The sequence below is a fragment of the Triticum urartu genome, chromosome 4A (assembly GCF_056163025.1).
Source record: "Triticum urartu cultivar PI428250 chromosome 4A, HENAU_Tu73, whole genome shotgun sequence".
In the NCBI taxonomy this organism is placed as follows: Eukaryota; Viridiplantae; Streptophyta; class Magnoliopsida; order Poales; family Poaceae; genus Triticum; species Triticum urartu.
Window position 1 is genome coordinate 439078448 of NC_141876.1, and position 22252 is coordinate 439100699.

General features: G+C 48.8%; 3 protein-coding genes across 3 annotated transcripts; all 3 read right to left on the minus strand.

Annotated features, from left to right (window-relative positions):
* Window positions 1–1368: 1368 nt before the first annotated feature.
* LOC125551959 (laccase-3) lies at window positions 1369–3990 on the minus strand. Its single transcript, XM_048715382.2, has 4 exons — window positions 3750–3990; window positions 3244–3640; window positions 3018–3146; window positions 1369–2681 (listed from the first exon to the last, which is right to left on the minus strand). The coding sequence occupies exons 1-4, from the start codon at window positions 3867–3869 to the stop codon at window positions 1525–1527; spliced, it is 1803 nt and encodes a 600-aa protein (XP_048571339.2). The 5' UTR covers window positions 3870–3990; the 3' UTR covers window positions 1369–1524.
* A 4190-nt stretch (window positions 3991–8180) lies between these two features.
* On the minus strand, window positions 8181–12361 carry LOC125551957 (putative leucine-rich repeat receptor-like protein kinase IMK3). The gene is made up of 2 exons (XM_048715380.2): window positions 9274–12361; window positions 8181–9168 (listed from the first exon to the last, which is right to left on the minus strand). The coding sequence occupies exons 1-2, from the start codon at window positions 11060–11062 to the stop codon at window positions 8495–8497; spliced, it is 2463 nt and encodes an 820-aa protein (XP_048571337.1). The 5' UTR covers window positions 11063–12361; the 3' UTR covers window positions 8181–8494.
* Window positions 12362–12490: 129 nt separating this feature from the next.
* On the minus strand, window positions 12491–20387 carry LOC125551958 (Pentatricopeptide repeat (PPR) superfamily protein). Its single transcript, XM_048715381.2, has 3 exons — window positions 20178–20387; window positions 19761–20107; window positions 12491–12968 (listed from the first exon to the last, which is right to left on the minus strand). Exons 2-3 carry the CDS (start codon window positions 20094–20096, stop codon window positions 12564–12566), a joined length of 741 nt encoding a protein of 246 aa, XP_048571338.1. The 5' UTR covers window positions 20097–20107; window positions 20178–20387; the 3' UTR covers window positions 12491–12563.
* Between the last annotated feature and the right edge of the window lie 1865 nt (window positions 20388–22252).

Sequence of the window (22252 nt, forward strand, 5' to 3'; positions counted from 1 at the left end):
TTTGTGTTCTTTTAGTCAATACAAATATTTGTGTGCAGAGTCTCCGGTTTATCAACTTGAATTAGGGCCTTGACTTGTCAACCGGCCCTGGCCATGGAATGTCCTATTTGACACTCTCTGCGTCTAACTGTCGAGGTAACGCACACGGCGATGACAGTAAGCGAACGACTAGGCCGACCCATTTAAGATAGATAACGAGTAGATCGCATCTGGTTTTGGGACCTTCTGGAAGGTTCCAGCCCTGGTTTCTACCAGTTTTGGGAACCTTCTAGCAGTTCCTGGAGCATTTTTGGACTGGTTTTCTGGTCTCTTTCTACTATTTTTTTTCTTTTTTCTATTTATTTTTCTGTTTCTATTCTTTTTTCGTTTTTGTTTTATTTTCTTTATGTTTTTTTTTCAAAATTTCACAACTTTTCCAAATTTGTTCAGGATTTCAAAAGAATGTTCCATTTTAAAAAAAATTCACAAATTTTAGAAAAATTGTTCGTGTTTTCAAATTTTGTTCGGGAGTTTCAACAATTGTTCCCATTCCAAATATTGTTCGCAAATTTCAAGAAATTTTCATATTTTCAATTGTTGTCTGGTAGTTTCAAAAATTGTTCAAAAATTTCAAATAATGTTTGTGTTTCAAATTTTATTCGGGAGTTTAAAAAAGGTTCAGAAATGTTAAAAAAATATGTTTAAAATTTTTTTTAGTAGTTCATAAAAATGTTTCCATGTTTCGAAAATGTTTGCGTATCTAAAAATTGTTTTTGAATTTGAAAAATGTTCCAGTTTTCAGAAAAATGTCCACGATTTCAATTTTTGGGGGAGTTTTAAAAAATGTTCCCGTTTCCTAAAATTGTTTGCATTTTTTGAAATGTTTTAGTTTTTTCAAATTTTATTCACAATTTTTCAAAGTGTTCGCGGTTTCATAAAACATTCACCTTTTTTTCAAGAAAATTGTTTTGCGTTCAAAGTTTAAAAAGTGTTCGGATCCGCAGTCGGTTTGGTTCTTAATATGCGCTGCATCGTACACAAGCTAAGCTCGCTAGCAGCAGCATTTTCTCAGAAGGATGCGCATGCGCTCGCTGGTTCCATCCCTTCTTATAGCGCTTTTTTTTTCGAGCCCTGCATTTTCGGTTCTGTACTGGTCGCTAGCCACATGGGCCGGCCAGTCGGGAAATCCGCCTGTGCGTGCGGTCGACATTCTGCCGCAGAGAGCGGCAGATAGGATATCCCCTGGCCATAGCTTAGGACATGCATTTAGGTTTTTTTTTAGGGGTCATGCATTTAGTTAATTGTAAGGAGGCCGCTTCATAAAGCCCGTTACTAGTTAATGAGGCCCACTGTGTAAACACTTATATCGATAAAGAAAAAGGAGGCCCGTAACGAAAAACTTGCCTTTTCTTTACAATTTCAAATCGAAAATCCAAATTACAATACCAAATTGGAATGGCAAACAGATAGCATCACAATTCACAACACGTAAGACGCACACAGACTCACGTTCCCCGCCATGTACAGAAAGTCACCAGGAAACCTCTACGGGCCGCAGACGGGCAGGTCGAGCGGCGGCGGCATCGTGGTCTGGAGCTCGGTCTTGCCGTCCTCCACCACCAACGCCATGGCGAGCCCGCCGGTGAGATGCGCGTCGATGTGGCAGTGCACGAGCCACACGCCCGGGTTGTCTGCCAGGAAGCGCACCACGGCCCACCCGCCGACAGGCACGCCGATGGTGTTCCGGCTGGGCGGGTCGACCATGTTGAACTTGGCCTCGTCCCGCCTGGGGTTGTAGTTGCCGAACCCGGTGGCGAGCACGTAGAAGTGGTAGCCGTGGATGTGCATGGGGTGCTCCTCCGCGGCGAAGATGCCCGTGTCCTGGAACACCATCTGCACCACGGCGCCGTACTTGACGCGGTACAGCCGCGTGCCCTTCACGGGCTGCCACAGCGCGCGGGGGACGTTCTGCGAGGTGTAGTCGAAGACCACCGGCGGGCGAGCCGGGAAGTCCTCGGTGAAGACGCCGGGGATGCGGTGGTAGTGCGCCTGCAGCAGGGAGACGGTGTTGGGGAGCTGGAAGGACACGTTGTTCATGCTCGCGCCGAACCGGGTGTTGTTGGGGCCCTGGCAGAACGGGCCCGGCTGGCAGTTGAACAGACCGAAGCCAATCGTGGTGAACACCTCCTGTGTCACCGGTCCAGGCACCTTCACCGGCCTCGGGCTCCGGATGAGGTTCGAGAACCCGGTCGCCGTGTTCGTGTCGTTGTTCGCTGGCAGCATTGGGAACATTGGCGCCGGCCCTGCGCGGCCGGGATTGCCAGAGGATCGGGGACGGCCTAGGCCGGTGTGGCCTCCAAGGCCAGCGCCTGCCCCTGTGGGCGGGCAGCCGGCCGCGTTCTTGTACTGGAAGACGGCGGTGGCGGTGGTGTTGTCGAAGGGGACGTTCTGCGCAGAGGCGTAGACGCGGGCGCCGAGGTAGTAGCGGCCAGGGGCGGCGTGGGCGGTGACGAGGACGTCGGTGGTCTGTCCGGGACCAAGGAGCACGACGGTGGTCTCGAAGGGCTTGGTGTACACGGCGTCGGCGGCGACCACCGTCATCTTGTGGCCGGCGAGGGAGACGAAGAGCTCCGAGTTCATGGCCGCGTTGATGATGCGCAGCAGGTTCGTCTCGCCAGCGACCACCGGAATGATGCTCGTCTCTGTGTGGTGATGTACATGCACAGCGCGCAAATGATTAGTTACTATATATATTGTAATTGTACACGCACAGCGCCATTTTCCCCATTTCAATATTGTATTGTACTGTAGGTCGTAGTGTTAGACAAGACCTATGCCAAGCTATCAGTTTTTTCCAAACAACTTTCACGTGCTGAGATGGTTTTTTTTCCAAACAAAAATAAAGTTCTTTTGGTCGGTTTAACCATATCTGGAAATTTGCACTGCAAGAGAATGGGGAACTCAAAAGAACACTGTTTTTTTCAACAACCGCAATAATGAATCGATCTCCCGCACAAGACAACCGAAGCGACGCTCACCTTGGCTGGAGCACGGAAGGAAATCCCCGGGCTGGCCGTTGATGAGGATGGTGTCAGAGACGTTGGGCGGCGCACCGGTGACCATGGACTGCCTGAGCACCGCGATCGGGTCCCTCCTCCACCACTCCGCTGCACATCCATCGATGATCCGATCAGAATTCAGAAACGAAACAAACCAAGTGATCGTCTCTCTCAGACAGTATCAATCGACATGCGTGCTACGTACCCAGGACGACTGGGAACTCCTTGTTGGGCTTGGGGAAGGGGTAGGGCATGCCGCGCTTGGGGAGGATGATGAGCGCGCCGTGCACGGTGGCGCGGAGCCAGGAGCTGTGCGCGTGCCACCACAGGGTACCCTCCTGCTCCTGGATGGTGTAGCGGTACGTGTAGCTGGACCCCGGGCGGATGGGGCACTGCGTCACGAACTCCGGCCCGTCCGCCCACCCGTTCCGCAGCTGCCGGAGGCCGTGCCAGTGGAGGGTCACGTTGTACTGCGCCATGTTCACCGCCCTGATCGCCAGCGTGTCGCCGTTGTGCACCTCGATGGTCGGCCCCGGGAACTGCCCGTTCACCGTGATGATCCGGTTCGTCTGGCACAGCCGCTTCACCACCGTCTCCTGGACCTGCATGCCATATATTCATTGCCAACAACGTACAAGCAGATCGATTAAGCATTGCTATCACGAACTAAGAATATACTCTATATACGAGAAGAGAGAGATAGAGACGTACAACGAACTCGTAGAATCGCTCCTCTGCCAGTGCGCCGGGGAGCAGGAAGGAGAGCAGGATAACACCAGAGAGGCAGCAGCAGAGCCCCATGAGGCGTCTCGTCGCCGCGGTCGCCTCCATTGCTAACACTAGCTCCTTCCAATGGGCGGGCTAGCTGGCTAGCTGCTCACTTAATTCTGCCAGGTGAAGATGTTGTTGTTGCCTTGATGACAAAACCAAGTGCGAGACTGAGTATATATAGAGGTCCTCTCGCCGATCGGCCGAGTAAGCCGAGGCGCGCGTCTGGGGGAGGTCAGGTCAGTGCGGTTGTTTGAGGTTTGGAAGATTAGGTTACGATTCCGTGCGATTCGATTGCGCCTGCTCTTTTAATTCCTGCCCTTTAAGGACGGTCTGCCCATGGTTCAGAAATGGTGACGGGGAGTTGTTGCACCCACTGGCCACTGGCGCCATGCGTTGTTGCGTTTCACTTTGCTCATGGAATTCTTCCTGCTCCATGCTGTGCAGAATGGTAGATCGGCCGGTGCTTTTCTGACCGCATTAAATCGGTCAATCGACAAGGTAGATAGATAGACCATCGAGCAAACGTTGAAAAGCAGTGATCACTTCTTTTCTGACTAAGAGTTTCTCTCTAGCCGGTCGGTCCTTTAAAAGGATTTATAACTCTTTTTTTTCGCTTTGAGGAGTTAAATCGGACCTGGTCCAACACTTATCTTGCTTATAACTCCTTCAAAGTTTTAAGCGCCGGCTCGGCTTGCCCTTAAATATATTTGTCCGATGTCAATTCTCGGAATAATTTAGGCCCTTTGATCCGCTCACACTGCATCGACATCGGTGTTGCCTCCGGCGTCCACGCCCCCCCCCCCCCCCCCCCCCCGCGCTGACACCCAAGCAGCCTGAGCCGCTCCTCCTGCCCCACAAGTCGCCATCTACCGTCGTCGTCGAAATTGACACATATCTCCACTGCTGCAACCTTGATCCCATGGCCGAAAAAACCATAGGAGGAACTTCATTTGTTCCAAAATGAAGCCGGCGGACGAACGAGATGACGAGCACCTACTGAGGAGCTTGGCGGTGTCGTTATCGTGGCAAGACCTATGAGCTTCGTTAACGATCGACAAGTTCACTTTGAGGCTCATCGTCTACTACCGGTTGTCTACTGCCCTACCGTTTATTATCGGTCGTCTCGCGCGCTCGTCGTCCACCTCTAGCTTCGATGAATTACTTACGTGTGTGTTTTTAGCTATTTTTATTACGTTTTGTTGTTTTTAAAAACAAATTCAACCTAGAATATTGCATATTATAGATGAAGAGGTTGAGGGAGATGTTCTTTGATGACTTTTTGTCGGGCAAGGAGGAAGAAGACGACTATGATTTCAAAATGGCCATTGTTGTGATCGTCGATGAGGACTTTCGGCGGTCAACACTAGAATGACAATTTCACCGCTTGTACATCAATCGAGATAGAACAGAAGGCCACGCGAAGCTTATGAAGGATTGCTTCAACCCCAATGCAACCTATCTGGAGAAGCATTTTTGTTGGCGATCTCGGATGCACCGAAGTCTCTTCCTCACCATTGACACAGTAGTGGAGAAGCATGATAAATAGTTTAAACTGACGAAGGATGCGTCGGGGTAGATAAAGGGCGAGCCCATTGATGAAGTGTGGCGTGGCTATTCGAGTGCTTGCCTATGGTTGTTCGGCCAACACCATTGCTGACTATGTCCACATTGGGGATGATTTAATCGTGTAGGCCGCTCGGAGATACACACAAGCCGTGCATTATTGAGATCTATGGGGCAGAGTACTTGAGGGAAACCAATGATGAAGACACCGAGAGACTATTGGTTTTGAGTGTAAACCGAGGATGGCATGGGATCCTTGTACAATCGATTGCATGCACTGGACATGGAAGAATTGTCCAGCGATGAAAAGATCGGTACATAGGACACTCCAAAGATCCAACAATCCTTCGAGGCTGTTGCAACAGAGGGTCAGTGAATTTGACATTCATATTTTGGATTGCCTGGCTCCCGTAGTGACCTGAATGTGCTGTTGAGATCACCACTCTTCAATAGGCTTGTTGCAATCCTTGCAACTACATTGTCAGTGGTCAGCAATACATGATGGGTTACTACCTCGCAGATGTCATCTATCCTTCATGGGCCATATTTGTGAAGACAATCATGTGTCCTCAAGGCAACAAGAGATCCCACTTTGTAATGCGTCAAGAGTCAGCAAGGAAGGATGTTGAGAGTGCTTTCGATGTGCTTCAGAAGCGCTTAGCCATTATTTGTGGCCATGTCGAGTATTTGAACCTACAAGTCTTATGGCTAATAATGACATGTTGCATCATTTTGTATAATATGATCACTGAAGATGAGAGAGGCATGACAGAGAACTTTCGGTACATAACCAATGAGGATCCTATTGAATCGGAGCACAGAGATTCCTCGCAGTGCACTGAAATTCCTCGCAGTGCACTGAAGCATCCAGAACCGAGAAACTCATACTCAGCTCCAAGGTGATCTTGTTAAAACTTGATTGTTGTGCTTTTATCATGCTCTTTACTTCATTGGACCCTTTTGTGTGTTTGAATTTGAATAATTTGATTTGTAAATTTTAAATTTGTAATATTCATGAATTGTGTGAATTTTTGTTTTATTAAGTTTGAATTTAATATGTGTGCAAATATTATGTAATTGAAAGTAGCACGTAAACAAAAACATAGAAGAGTTGACAAAGAAATATGTTTTAGGGAGTTAAGTTTTAGGAGTTTGGCTAGGAGTCTTTTTTATTTAACTCCTTAAATATGAAGAGTTAAGATATAAGAGCCATTTGGGGGCTAAATTATAAATTATAAGAGATCGGCTAGAGATGCTCTAAGTCAACTAGCAGTTATCTAGTGCCAATTTCACCCGACTCATATAGCATTCAGAAACATGTATGGAAACACATTTCCAGTAAAAGAATCAAAAACATGTTAGGTGCATCACAAAGCCGATTGGACTGGACTTGAATTCAAGATTGGACACCAGTTCAGCTGGAAAGGGCACAACAACTTGACACTAGTAGTACAGACCTGCAAAGTAGATGGATCACTTTGAGTTTGAGGTGGAGAATCTCTCAACGCCGGAGCCACGCTGCAGCCTGCATAGGCTGTTTGACAAAGCGAGGTCAAATGGTGTGGCCCTCTTTTCCCCACTCCAACCCAGCGATTCCTCAAGTTTCAGCGATTAGGTGGGCAGGAGGCGACGCAGGTGCGATGTGATTAGTTAGGGTCATTCAGCAGCTTGCGTACTATTTTCTCGCTGGTGACCATTAACTAATCGCGTGCTTTTTCGGAAACTGTTAACTAATCCATCGCCTGTCTCATCGCCGCACCTGGAGAAGAAAAACGTACCTGTGTTCGTTAGAGCAAGTCCAGCTAAAAGTGTCCCAGGCGATCCTATCAGTGAGATCCTTAATTTTCTCTACACTATGAAGGACTCAAATGCTTATTCACTCTGTCTGGTTTTTACTGTAAACAAACTGCAAATTGACCAGGAGTGTGATATTTTTTTTTTTTACTTCCTTTAAAAAAAATATACTTCTGACTTTCAGTAGGCAAGCCCTACACTTCAACTTCAGATAGGCTCTGCTCTTTGGACAAAAGATTATGGTGGCAAGCGATCTGCAAGCATTGAACATGTGACAGTGATGTGGCTCGCCTTGACTAGCAGTTGAGGCAGAAGAACAGAGCAAATCAGCAGATATGCAGTGCAGGTACGATTCAGACCTAATCCAAGGAGTTAAAAGGTGACAGGGACTGCACGCTTGGGGGTTTGATTCACGTTACCGACCAACCAAAATTGGTTAACGCCGTCTTGCTACTTCCTTCCTTGCCAAACCCAGCAGATGGGAGCAGCACGGAACTACAGGTTGGATGGGAGAAGAGTCCAACTGTCCAAGAGATTGGAGACAAAGGTTGGTACATCACTGCCCATACCAGCAAGAAACCTACAGTTCAGAGTAAGTAGCAGAAAGTAGGAAACTATCTGCCGCAATCCCGTGAAAGAATACAATCTGCCACTTACCAAACACGTTTTGCCGCCTTAGATTTCACTCCCTCCATTGCAAAATGTAAGACGTTTTCTACGCCCTATGCAAAACCAAAAAACATCTTACATTTTGTTACGGAGGTAGTACCTCTAGCGTCCTCATTTACGATTGCGCATCAGGCAGATGATAAACGTTGTGTAACTTGGGTAGAAAGTGATGCAGAATCTTTTACCTGTCGTGCGTTCAGATTTGCATATGTAAGCTAACAACAAAGTGTGTCTATCACCAGGGCTTATTTTCTGATCCTGTAACGGAAAAAGGTAGGAGTACCAAGGCATGCCATGTTACCTTGCTCTTCATGACTAGAGCGCCACTGTTAAAAGAATCCACAGTAAGTAAATCAAACGATGTATTGCTTTCAAGGAGTCGAATGGCATCCCTTTCAGAGTTCAGACAAGTACTGAAGCAGTAAAGGTTCGTTGAAACATGTAAAGAAAGGCCAGCACTCCCAAATCATCTTCTGATAACAAGGAGTGCTTCTGCCAGATACAAATGAATTTAGGAATCAAAGAATGACACGGGTACCAAAATTCTCCTGCCCTCTAAGAACTCTATATACAGACTGAAAAATAGACTCTGAAGTCTACTTATTAATAGTCTGAAGTAACTAAGAGCTGGAATTTTCTTTCAGTCTGCAAGGGGCTGACTACTCTGTGGTGGTGGATCTTGTGTCATCGGTGATGGTAGTGGCGGTCGCAGTAGTATGGCTCGGCTCGCCAGTGAAGGACGAGGTGGCGGAGACCGCGATCGAGGGCTTGATCTGCTCGAGCTGCCGCAGTACCTGCTGCGCCTCGGGCCGTGCCACGGACGAAGGATCGACGCAATGCAACGCGAGCTTCAGCGTCTTCACGAGCTCCTCGCCGGTCTCCGAGCCCGTGGCCGCGTCCTTCATTAGCTCAAGGTCGAACACCTCGTTGGTCCACTCCTCCTCGACGACGGAGGCCACCCACTGCGGCAAGTCGAGCCCGTTGGTCGTGTCCCCTGGCGACTTGCCGGTGAGGAGCTCGAGCATGATCATGCCCAGGCTGTAGATGTCGGTCTTGGTGTTGGCCTTCTTCAGCTTGGAGAGCTCGGGCGCGCGGTAGCCGAGCGCGCCGGCCGCGGCGACCACGTTGTTGTTGGCCGCGGCGCTCATGAGGCGCGGCAGGCCGCAGTCGGCGATCTTGGCGTTGTTGTCCTCGTCCAGGAGGATGTTGCTGCTCGTCAGGTTGCCGTGCACCATGCTTGCATCGGTGTGCAGGTGGTGCAGCCCCCGGGCCACGCCCACGGCGATGTTCATCCTCGTCGACCAGCTCACTGGTGCGCTGTCCGGCGCGCGAGCTGCAGTGCAAGAACAGTGGGCATGGCAGAGTTGTGGTCAGAACACAGAATGAAACAAGGCAAAGCTAATGGTGTAGTAAGAGAGCACCGAAGAAATGTGGTTACCATGGAGGAAAGAGGCGAGGTTGCCTTTGGTCATGAAGTCGAACACCAGGAGCTTCTCGCCCTTAGGGCCATGGTAGTAGGCCCTGAGGGAGAGGAGGTTGGGGTGCCGGAGCTTGCCGAGCGCGTTCACCTCCCCCTCGAACTCCTTGCTGCTCTTGGCGATCTTCTCCCGGAGCCGCTTCACCGCCACGTAGCTGCCGTCCTCCATGGTCGCCTTGTACACTGTCCCGTACGTGCTCTTCCCCAGGATCTCCGCGGTCGCGCAAAGCAGGTCATCCGCCGTGAACGAGAGGGGGCCGTCAAAGTGGACTAGCTTGCCACCGCCGTCCCCGTTGGCGTCACTTCCCTTGCCGGCGACCGTGCCAGGCTTCCCGGCATCCTTGGTTGCCGTGCCCTTGGTGCCCTTCTGGGAAGGTGCGCTGTCCTTCTTATCTTTCCTCCAGAAGATGAAGACGCAGCAGAAGAGGAGACCGAAGAGCAAGCAGATGCCTCCGACTGCAATGATGAGCTCCTTTCTGTTGAGCCTCCGGGTCGGCCGCTGTGACAAAGGGAGCGGCGGAGACGCCATGGTCGCCGGAGAAGAAGCGGAGGTGCAGATATCGGAGCCATTGAACCCACACAGCTGAAGGTTTCCTACGAAGGAGCTCGAATTGAACCTGTTGGAAAGAACCACAGGCACAGGGCCTGAGAGGTTGTTGTAAGACACATTGAAAGAGTTGAGATTGGCAAGGCTGCTCAAGGACCCTGGAATCCCTCCCGTGAGGTTGTTCTCGGAGACGTCGAGCAACGACAGCCTTGAGAGGTTCCCGGTGGCCGCCGGAATTTCCCCGACGAGGGCATTTCTCCTCATGGACAGCTTGGTTAGGTTCTTGAGCCCGTCAATGGCTTCAGGAATGTGACCTCCAATGCCATTGCCATCGAGCTTGATCTCTACTAACGAGGTAACGTTGAAGAGTGAGACAGGGAGGCTACCACCTAAAAGATTGTCAGAAAGGTCCAGAAATTGGAGCCTTGAGAGGTTCCCAATCCCATCAGGGATGCTGCCACTGATCAGATTGCTGCTTAGAGACAGACCACGGAGCATCCTGAGATTGCCAATGGTGGATGGCATCTCGCCAGTGAGATTGTTATTGTTGAGGCTAAGGGACTCGAGGAAACGGAGAGAGGTGAGACTGGCCGGCACAGCACCGGAGAGGTTGTTGTGCGCGAGGTCGAGCCTGTAGAGCCTGGTTGCATTGGCGAGAGAGGAAGGGATGGTCCCGGAGAGCGAGTTGCCGCTGAGGTCGAGCGTCTGGAGGAAGGCGCACCCGCCGAGCGCCGGCGGCACGGCGCCCGCGAAGCGGTTGTTGAAGAGGTAGAGGCCGCGGAGGTCGCGGAGGAAGCCGATGGCGGCCGGCACCTGGCCGCCGAGCGCGTTGTCGTGGAGGCTGAGCTTGCGCAGCGCGGTGAGCTGGCCGACCTTGTCGGAGAGCGCGCCGGCGAGGGCCTTGAACGGCAGCTGCAGCGCGACGACCTTGCCACGCGCGCACTTGACGCCTGCCCACTCCCCGGAGCAGGCGCCGAGGCCCGTGCCGTTCCAGCCGCGCAGGAACCCCCGCGGGTCGACCAGCGCCTGCCGGATCGCCTGCAGCCCCTGCAGGTCCGCCTGCGCGATCACCACGCCGTCCGAGTCCGGCGACGCCTGCCCGCGCGCCGGTGACGCCGCGTGCAGCAGGAGGACCAGCAGTGGCAGCGCGAGCATGACGCCTCTTGGCCCAACACTGCACCGGTTGCTCCTCCACACACCCATTGGGACTAACAGCTAGCTAAGCAAGCTCTGCCACTACTAGCTCTAGGATCTAATCCAAAACAAACGCAATGCAGCTGCAATATGTGTATCCTCGTACCTAGCTCGGTAGCTAGGCGCTGTTTTTGACGAGTTGTTGGTGCGGTGGGAAAAGCAATAGTGCTGGACTCTATATATGCAAAGCCGGCAGGTGAGAGGAAAGAAAGGAGGGAATATAATTAGCCGAAGGGATTCAAGCATCCAGATGCGATGCGCTAAGCAACGGCTAGCTCGTCGTGCTCGTGCCGCTGCCACGGCAGCGACCAAGACTAATTTAAATTAGCTTGTACTCCTACGGCTACGTAGTGGTTGGGCTCCTACGTTGAAGGCTCAAGGGCAGACCGGCGCTACGGTGCGTGCGGGCCCGGAAAGAATCCAATCTCTATGCCATTCAGTGCAGCCGCAGGGCCGTACCCTGCCTGCGACGCCAACGGCTATGTCAGCAGCAGCGATCACGTGCGTCGGGGGTTTTAATACATCGAGAGCAGCGGGTGAATTTATTGGCAGTAAAGAGGGATTTGGGAGGGAGGGGCAGACAGCAAACGGGTGCATGGGGAAGGGGCACTCGGGGTGTCGGCCGGCGACGTGCCGCTGGACGTGGATCCCCACGGCCGCCATGGCCCGCCGCGTCAGCGGCCGCGCGGCACGGCGGGTTTGGCGAGACCGGGAGACACCATCATTCTATTCATTTCGTGCCCGGAGAGATTTTGCTGGATCTTTGCGCCCAGGCTTTGTCAACTGCTCCCTGGTGGCTGGTGGTGCACCAAGCCACATGATGGACCATCATGTGGTACACTACTGGAGGAATGTGCGCAGCACGAGCACGGCTCAGGAGGAGGCCATGGCCGTGGGGTTGGTGCCCGCTGTCCCGTGGCCATCCTTCACTTTACTGTGCGCCTTTGACCCTGCCGGTGCTTCCCAACGGCCAGGTGCTGATACCTATGCACGCAGCATCCAACGGGTTCAAAAGATGAGTAGAAAGGGTAACTGAAAGCGGCGCCTCACTGCACTGCAAAGAGCTCCTCTGGGACTGGCTCTGGGCAGAAACGGAAAAGGAAGAATGATAGGACAAGCAAGTCACATCCCCCGGTTTCGATGGGAACGCCGGAGCTGGATGAGATTCCTTCTAATTCTAGTACTACTACTAGGACGTTGAAATGGCCATGGCCGTTAGCCACTATCACAAGTTTACATCTCCAAAGAATATCACAGCTTCGTTCTAACCAATGATATCATGACTAACCAATGGCTTCTTAGGTTCTTATTGCGCTCCGTAGCTTCACAGCTCTTGGATCAAATAGGGAACCGACAGGACTTACGAATGATATGATCCATCAAAAGGCAAGAGAGATGAAGGCCCGGCTACAACGCAGGCAGAGGGCAAACACTAGCTGAGCAGGTGAGCATTCCAGTAGATCTTTGATAGTAGCTTCAAGCATAAAAGTATGCAAATATTTATACTGAATCAAAATCTGAATTCATCATCTATATCGGACAAGCTATCCGGGGGATCATACACAATCATATCAGGGAAAAGTTCCAGAAAATCTTGTTTTATCTTCTCCCTCAGCTCCGGGTATGGGATCAGGCCTTTCAGTATAACCCGGAATGGCAAGGACAGAGGTGGCTCCGGGGAGCTCCTCATGTCTTCGTAGAATTCCATTGCCAGGTCAATCAAGCCGGCATCGCAGAAGACTCGCACGATATCACCGTAAGTGTGCTGATCAAACAGCACTCCTTCAGACTTCAGATCTGCCCAGACCTGCCTTGTCTCGTCAACCTTCTTGTTTCTAGCTAGCATATGTAGCATGTCTCGGTACAAGTACATATCTGGCCGATACCAGATCTCTCTCCTCACAACGCCATATATCTGCAAAACACAAAAATGTTTAAGCTTACACGAGCCTACGCAAGTTCAAATATAAATTGTTTCTTCTACACTAATCTGCTCTAGGTTGCAGGTACATCCACCTATTAACCAAGGTAAATAATGAGACGAGACCATGCCCAACAAATGTACACGGCACTTCTTGCAACACAAATGCACGCTGCACAACTGAAATAGCTCAGCCGGTCCCCAGAAATGGAAATAAAGGGGCTGAGCTTCTCTATGATTGAGGAATTAGGATCTGAATAGATAATATAATAATTCTATTGCCAAGGCATCAAATATGCATTTTAACATCTATCAGTAAATGATTTGGTCATGTATGCCTTACTTTGGTCGCTTTGGCTATGTAGCAATGATTTGGTTTTTAATGACAAAAATGCTTCCTGAGGCTCAATGACTCTGGAGACGTGGAGTCCCACAAACATACGAAGGGCAACATCTTGTGCCTCCTGAGGTTCTTCAGCAATAGCTTGGTTGACTCGGCCACGCCTTGTCTGTCCTGGTGTGCAATCTGCATTTCTTGGTGTCTGGAGAGTATGCCGCGTCCTAGTCCCGCCTGCGGCCTTCTGCTTGCAGGCCCAAATTGAACTTCACTGGCGTGAGCCCTGCGTTTCTCTTGTTGTGGTCGGCACTAGCAAAGTGCCTCTCTAGCACACCTTCCCTGTAGTGTTGGAGTGATGACCTCCCGCTTTAGCTCTAGGAGACTGCGCATTGTTGTTGGGCCTCAGTTGTCTAATGTTCCGAATTAGAAGCTTGGATGTTATTTGGTCTTCTGTTGGGAGCTACCCACCCCATGGTGACCCTTCTGTGGTGCTCCTCCAGCTTAATCTTGAGGATGACCTTGTTAACGAGGTGCTGGAAGGTAGGGAAATCACAGGAGACAAATCGTTCCTTTAGTCTGGGATCCACCCCTTCAAGAACCTTGTTGTCTTATCCCTGACAGTTGCGATGAGAGCTCCCTCATAGCGCACCAGTTGAGTAAAGCAGCTCACATACTCCGATACAGACATCTTTCCCCCGGGTTACAGCCTGAAACTCATCCCTCTTTAGATCCAGCATGCATGCAGGGAACTGTGTGGTATGCAAGGCACTGGCGAACTCATTCCACAGGATGCCTTTTGCGTCAGTATGTGAAATTCAGCAAGTTCCCCACTAGTCTTAGGCCACACCTTTGAGCTGGTGTGCCGCTAATTTGAGTTTGAACACAGCCTGGCCCATTGCAGTTGGCTACATTAAGCTTCCTTTGTATGTCCTTTGGCCAATTGTCAGCATCCAAAGGGGCTTTCAATCCTTCAAAGGTTTAAGGCTAGGTCCTCCTGAACTCAGCCAATCTAGACAAGGAATCAGAGAGGGATGAGTTCCAGGCTCTGACCCAGAGAAAGATGTTACTCCAGAGTACTTGAGCCACTACTAAAGTGGCGGCCATGGGAGAGCTGACATCCCAACTGAGGCAGACAATAACGCAAGATTCTTGAAGGGACTGAATCCCGGACTTACGGACACACAGGCGTCCGACTATGTCGCCACCTTCCAGCACCTCGTCAACAAGGCCATTCCAAGAGAGATTCTAGGAGATGGCTTGAGTACCGCAAGCGCAGAGCACCGTGGCAGGGTCACCATGGGTGGGTAGCTCCTCATAGAATACCAACCAGTGTCCAGACTACCAAGTGTAGAATACTAGATTGCCGAGGCACAATAACAACCCTCCGCACAATTAATATAGGACTCCAAGAACTGAAGGCATGCTACAGCTGCGGGGTAGAGGGACACTAACTAATGCTTGCCCTCAACAAGTGAAACACCGAGCCCACACCGGCAAAGTTAAATCTAGGGTCTGCAACCAAGACGCCATAGGTGGGAAAGGGACAGACAACAGTGAATGCATGTCCTGCACCAGGAAAAAGAGAACATGGCCGAGTAAGCCACATCATTGCCGAACAACCTTAGGAGGCACCAAATCTTTCATTCGTATGTTTCCAGGAATTTACAGAAGTTGTATCACAGTGGACACTCACGGTTACACAGGCACGTGCACATCTAGGGCACCGGCATATGGCACATGGATGCATGATTGTGTACCAAGAGGGAAAGAAGATGGTCATTTTCCCAGGGTGGGTATGTTGGTGGTGCACCGGGCGTCGGTTCCTTTGAAGGTGGGTGGGTGTGATAACCCGACACTTTTAAATAAGACATGTGTAGGACAATAATCTCATATTGCTTAGGGAAATAGAACACCACCAACATATAAGGGCAAGAGCTCCATGGAAACTAACCATGAGTTAACCATTTGTTGAATTGACAAAAAAAAAGGTTACTTCCATAGTATGTCGCCAACCCTAGTAGGGTTAGGTCTACGCTAGTTTGGAACCTGGGCCATTACAAAAACTAGTTTGCCAAAATAAAACACCAAATCCTTGAATTATGTGAGATGTAAATATACAATCGAAAGTCGTAACCCCAATAAATTCAAAGTTTGGGATGTCAAAAGCCAATACAATTTAGTGTGAAGGAATGATGAATATGTTTTCATTAGATGTACAATATCATAGCATTGGCCATGAAAACCCAAAGTTCAAGTGAGAGGCGAGATCACCACACCAAGACATGCATGATATAAATGGTAGCTCCCCATTGGGTTAATTAAGAAGATACTGAACAATATCGCTTGAAGCTGACGAGAGCCCCCCCCCCCCCCCCCCCCGCGCGGGCGGTCATCTCCCTGAGGCGGCTCGGGGTGGAAATCCCATCTCTAACCGCCGTCGCCGCCCCCATCGTCCACTACCTCCCATCGTTGCCGTAGGCACACGGCCACGGGGCAAAGCCCGATAGCGGCCGGCGGAACTCATTTTCCTCGCGAAGCACTGCTCACAGAGATTCTACCGCTCCCCTCAGATCCAAACCTCGGCCATGTCCTTCAACCCCCATCCTAGGATTTCGCGCCTGCTGGCTCCCTGTCGGGGGGGAGCCCTACGACCTCCTCCCTTGCTGCTAGAGTGCCCTGGCCTAACAGGGCCCCTGCTCGCCTGCACCGTCGCTGGCAGGCAGATCTTTGCAAGGTCCGCATCTTGCATCCTCAGCGACCTGCTGGTGCCCGTTGCTTCCATCGGCGCGCGGCGAGCTCTATCGCCTCCAGATCCCGTGTTAATTGTGTCAGTCCCTTCGTCTCCTATCCGCGCTCGCCGCGGACCGCTGGTTCTGTTAGTCGTCCCCGTGTGACATCTCAGCCGACAGCGAATCCCCTTGCTTTGGCAGTTCCCATGCCAGATGTGCTGATTTGCCTCATGACCCCGTGCAAAGCACCACGCTTCCTGCATCGACACCCTCCCCCAACACCTGACCACCGTCAATTGTGCGGTCACCATTGATGGTGTGGCTCTACCTCCCCTCCCCGCTCAAGACCTCCTCTACCTCTGCGCACCCCCTTATGGCCACGGTGACGCTTCAGATGCTTCAGCTTCACCCTCCCCGCAGATCCAAAAGCCACATACGCCTCCGAAAGCTCCCCACCTCCATCACCCCAACATCCGGTCGACGTCGTGCCTCTTCGTGGCACGCCAACGAAGGTGGCGTCGTGGCCCCCGCCTTCCAGCTCTCTCGGTGGGCTATCGCCGTTCATGGCCCTACCTGCCAGCCAAGGACGCTTTGCCGATGGTCCTCGTCGGCGCCCTCAACGCCAAGATGCTATGCAATTGGCAGCTGAGCTGGATTGGGAGAAATCGATGGTCGGTTGGCTGTTGTTGGCCGAGACAGTGGCGAAACTTCGTGCCATTTTCCATCCTGATGGCACTTTATTGATCCCGATCTGGCGGAGTTTAGGTGGACTCTGGGAGAAATCCCTGCTCGGATCTTGTATTTGAGCGACCACAGGGTCGCTCCCCTGTGTCGTAACCTCCCTGGAGGTGTGGTCTAGAGTGCACCTTTACTCATCTTGCCTCCGCTTGTACGACGAGGACTGCTCCCCTTGCCCACTTCTCTTTGTGGTGCCTCGACGTCGACTCCATGTTGATGTGCTTGCGCAGTTCCCTCCAATGGCGACTGTGTGTTCCGGCGAGCTTCGTGCTCTTGGTGTACTATCGGTTAATCTTTGTTAAAAGTTGGCGCAACGTGCCTCTCCAACTTGCTAATCATTTTGATTTCCTGTGGCAGAGCTCCCAGCCAAGGTTCATGTTCGCTGGCGTTCTCTCGGCTTGCATTACTCCAATTCTTGCCCTTTGTGGCGGAGCCTGCGGCCATGCTATGGCGCTCACTGATTGTGGATGCTCATGTATCACGGCGTGTGGATAACGCAAGCAAGTGCTCTCGGCAACTTGCAAAGTCTTGGTATTGTGTTACCCTAGACGACACCCCACATCTCTTGTGTCTTTTGGTGATATCTGTTGGCTGGGTTGTGCCTAGTCATGGACTCCCATTTTTCTCTCTCGTATTTCTTTTTTCCCTTCTTACTTGTATGGTTTTCAACCCGGTTTCCCTCATAAATGGGGTCAACTTGTTCAAAACATTTATCCGGTTTTCCTTATAAGCTAGATCACTCTCTTGGCATAATGGACACTTTGAGTAATATATTCAGGTGGTACCCCCCCCCCCCGGCGCGCGCGCGTGTTTTGATTTCTCAAAAGAAATTACTAAACGTGCAATCTAAATAAACAGCATCAATCACTTTGTAACTGCATTGTAGCATGCCTCAAAGGATGTAGGGAAGAAAAGGAAGGAACACGGCATTTTGTGTGCCTCAATTTTAGCCCCGGTCCACAAAACACCCTTTTCAACTCTAAACCATTCACATCACATCCTCAACTATCAAAATGGGTGTAAATCATCATCCTTAATGAACTTGGTTTGTCTTAGGATGTGTGTATACTCTTTCATGGCATATCTTTTCATTGAACAACAAATACTACTATAGCCAATTAGCTAAGTTTTTCTTTAGCAAAAGGGGTCTCCTCCGATTTCCATTAGCAGAAACCATGAGCAGTGCATACAAAGTCTCCTTACATCACCTGCTAAACTAGATAGATCATAACGCTAGAACAAACAGCTCTAGCTACGAGACCAGCTACCAAAAGGAGCTACCTCCAGCACCACAACCACAAACTCAATTAATCCCTCCGTTCCTAAATATAAGTCTTTTTAGAGATTCCAATATGGACTACAAACGGAGAAAAATGAGTGAATCTACACTCTAAATTATGTCTATATGTCTATATACATCCGTATGTAGTTCATATTGGAATCTCTAAAAATACTTATATTTAGGAACAGAGGGAGTGCAATGTTCTTAAACCCCGAAATTAGCTAAGTACTACATTAGTTTATATGTTTATCCAGGGTGGTAAATTTGACCATGCAGACCGCCTCTTTCAGAGCATTGAGAGCAAATATAGGAACTGCCTATCAAATACAAGTGACGCAAGGAGCTTACTACACCTGAATTCTTGTACATGGAGTTTCTTGTAAATTTAAATTCATAACACTTTGGGGTAAAGCGGGACGGTGAACCTTTAGGCATGTTGGTCTCCCTCCATGGGCAAAGGTAATGATTGATAATTTGTACATTCTTTTATATTAATTTTCTGCGAATCTACTAATATAACCAATCTAAATATTTGGAAGAGTTACCAAACTAAATATTTGAAGCGTTATTATTGGTCAGAAGAAAAAAAAATAGGGCCCGGGCTTTGTTTCAATCCTGGCTCTGCCACTGACAGGACGCACTCAGATGTGTATGCCATTTAAGACCACATGGCCTGAATATGCTGTTTACTTCGAATTGTCTTGTTATCGATAGGATACCCCCTGAATCTAAACCTCCATGTACACGCCACATTAGGCATCTCAAGACTAATGTGAACTTCCCAGTCATGCAAATTGTTCTGCTATTGATTATGATATCATCTCAATGTGAACTTCCATGTAGGCATTACATTAGGCAGAACCAGGGGGAGAGGGGGAGGGGTAGTGGTAAGAGTTTAAGTGTTCAGGTACAGACAAGCACAAAGAACCTAAAAATCATCAATGCTGCAGAAGCATGTTCAAATGAAGACCACACTTCAGAGGTCCAATTCACTACATTGGATAGCATATATCACAAATAGCGCCTGGCGACAGGCAAGAGTACTAAAAGCCTATGAGGTGAATCACAGCTATTGAATTTCAGCACTTACTAACTCCAACAGCAAAAATAATCCTACATAAAACATATGCATGATATATTTCTGCATACAACAGCTTTATGAATCATGGTCCGTGATAAAAAATCGCATATTCCCATTCATGACTGTAGACTGGAAGCCATTTCGGTGTTGATAACATATCTGAAGTTCTGAACCACTAATTTCCTACTCCCTCCTTCCATATATATAGGGCCTAATGCGTTTTTCAAGGCTAACTTTGACCAAATATTGGAGCAATAATATATGACATGCAACTTACACAAAGCACACCGTTAAATTCGTGTGTGAAAGGAGCTTTCAATGATATAATGTTCACATTGTGCATGTCATGTACTATTAATCTTGTCAATAGTCAAAGGCGGTCTTAAAAAATGCATTAGGCCCTATATAGATGGAAGGAGGGAGTACATCGATATGCACATGACTTGACAGTCAATACCACTGCAACCCCATATAGGACCCATTTGCCTCAAACAGCAGCATAATCATCTGTTTTACTCTCAATTAGGGCGAGAGTACTAGAGAAAAAGCAATAGCAAGCTAGATATATTCGCAAAAGAAACAGAAACGCGAGCAGACTCGTCGGGGGTGGAAGCAGTACCTTCATGGAGAGGATGACGTGGTCCTGGCGGAGCAGTTCAGCGAGGACGGCGAGGAGGTCGGTGCGGAGGAGCCGAGACACATGCAATTTCATGTACTCCACCAGCCTCTGGTGGCCTCCGGCAGGGGGTAGCGCCGCGAGCCGCTTGAGCTGCGCGACCGCCATGAGGCCTTCCTTCCCCATCTCCTTCTTCCGCCGCCATATCGAAAGGCTTGGGCTCGATGCCGCCGCGGTAGAGCACAACCTCTGGTGGAGTTCACCCGCGGCGGTGGCTGCCGGTTGTAGGGTTTGGAGGAGGCGACGGTGGTGGCGGCGTGGGAGGAGACGGGAAAGCATTTGGGTGGGACCTGTGAGACAGAGTAGTGAACAAGACGCGGGACTCCAACATCAAACAAGAAACAAAAGAAATCAGCGTACGGTAATCTTGGGCTGCCGAGTGTGGACTGGGCGGCGGGCGAGGTGGCTCCGGGCGCTGGGCGGGCGGGGCCGGCAGGGGCGGATCTTGGGCGTCTGCCAGCGAGCCAGGCGGCGACGGCGTCCGACGAGCAGGTAGCGAGCCGGCGAGATCGGGAGGAGCGGCAGAGTCGTGATTCGGGAGGCTCCGTGCGTTGTTTCATGGGTCGGGATAGGCCTTTTTTTTTCAGCCGGCCCATCGCTAATTTCCCATGGTACTAGGGAGGGGCGTGGCTCTGTGCCGCACGCAGCGGCGCCGACGCACAGCTCGCCTACAGGAACCCAAACAGGGACGGCCCGGTAACTACTTGCAGCGTCACGCTGACGTCAAGATGACGTCCTGCGTGTTTTTTAACATTTATTTTCGTTTTCCCTTCATATTTTTATTTTTATTTTTAATTTAATATATATACGAAATATTCTCATTCTATATACATATATATATATTATACTAAAAACAATTTACATAAAATTTTAGAAAATGTAATCCTGCACTGAAAAATGTTAAATGTGTATATAAAAATGTTTCTGATGTATACAAAAAATGCATTACATGAATAAGAAACGGAATGTTTATCATGTATACATAAAATGGTACTCATGTGAACAAAAAATGTTAATCATGTTCACGAAAAATGTTAATCATGTGTACAAAAATGTTACTCATATGCACGAAAAATGTTAATGATCTACAGAACAAATATTAATCATGTGTGAGAGAAATATTTTTTATAATTAAAAAATTTCACACATTTTAAAAAAATGTACATGACATTTAAAAAGAATTTTTATAAAATGCAGAAAATATGTTTGTAAAAGAAACAAAATTTTGCGTACATTCAGAAAAAAAATGTACAACATATCTAACATAATCTTCACAAGTTTCAAAACAATGGTCGTAAGATTTCCAAAAAAAATGTCTATACAATGTACAAAAAATGTTTGCATACTTAAAAAATATATTTTACATTTGAAAAATGTTTCAACGTGTATTTGGAAAATTGATTAACATGTATTTAAAAAATATATTCAGAACATATTTTTGCAAAAAAGATTAAAGTTGCATTTGAAAAATGTTAAAGGTGTATAAAAATTGTTTTACATGTAGACAAAAAATAAACGAAAATAAACATGTGTTGAAATAAAATTAGACATGTTTAAAAATAAAAAATAAAAAACCGACAAAAAAGAAAGGCAGAGAAACAAAAGGGCAAGAAATAAACAAAGAAAATCAAAGTGCAAAGAAGGAAAAGAAAAACCAAAGAATGCCATCGAAATAGAAAGAAAACTGAGAAAATGGTGCGGAAAAATGGAAAATAACCTTTCGCAAAAAATGGAAAATAGCAGAAGAAAACTAGCAAAAAATCGTAAAAATGATCCCATTGCAAAAAGAAAGAAAAAACCAAAACATATAATGAAGAAAAAATAAAATCAAAGAAAACCGAATAAAAACAGAAAATGAAAAGAGAAAAAGGAAGAAAATCGTACTGAAGCGACGAACGAAGTGACCAGACGTGGCGCGAGCGAAGTCATTGATCGCCACAGCTAAATGGGGTTAGCCCACTACTTTGTGGCCAGTAGGTGATTCTTATTAGAAATAGGTATAGGCGAAACATAGTTGTTGCTATAATGGAGCAACTAATTAAGAGGCTCCTAAAAAAACTAATTTGTATCGCTTGAAGGGCTCTCACAGAGGTCATGCAAGAGAGCGAGCCAAGTGATGCGCTCAGCAGTTGCCACGTGTCACGCACTAGTGGTATCCTCGGGATTTGGGGGTTTTTTCTTTTTTGCATGTGCTTTCGGATTTTTTGTTTTTTTTGGCCTTTTGATTTTTGCTTGGTTTCCCTAGGTTTTTGCCTATTTTTTTAGAGTCGTGCTTATGTGAAAAGCACATTTGCGTTTACGAAAATAAAAAAGCACATCATGTGCTTCCACACGAAAGATGAAAGCGCAGTGTGCTTCCATGAGAAGCACATCATGTGCTTCCTAAAAGAAAAAAGGCACCGATGCGCTTCCTTGAGAAGCACCACCTGTGCTTC

What these genes read in the sequence shown, in the direction of transcription:
- LOC125551958 (XM_048715381.2), bottom strand. Translation starts at nt 20,096, where the DNA reads ATGCTTTCCCGTCTCCTCCCACGCCGCCACCACCGTCGCCTCCTCCAA. An exon ending in ACGTCATCCTCTCCATGAAG is followed by an intron (nt 12,969 to 19,760) that starts GTACTGCTTCCA and finishes TGTGTTTTGCAG; the next exon opens with ATATATGGCGTTGTGAGGAG.
- LOC125551957 (XM_048715380.2), bottom strand. Translation starts at nt 11,062, where the DNA reads ATGGGTGTGTGGAGGAGCAACCGGTGCAGTGTTGGGCCAAGAGGCGTC. An exon ending in CCTCGCCTCTTTCCTCCATG is followed by an intron (nt 9,169 to 9,273) that starts GTAACCACATTT and finishes CTTGCACTGCAG; the next exon opens with CTCGCGCGCCGGACAGCGCA.
- LOC125551959 (XM_048715382.2), bottom strand. Translation starts at nt 3,869, where the DNA reads ATGGAGGCGACCGCGGCGACGAGACGCCTCATGGGGCTCTGCTGCTGC. An exon ending in AGCGATTCTACGAGTTCGTT is followed by an intron (nt 3,641 to 3,749) that starts GTACGTCTCTAT and finishes TATGGCATGCAG; the next exon opens with GTCCAGGAGACGGTGGTGAA. An exon ending in GGAGTTCCCAGTCGTCCTGG is followed by an intron (nt 3,147 to 3,243) that starts GTACGTAGCACG and finishes ATGGATGTGCAG; the next exon opens with CGGAGTGGTGGAGGAGGGAC.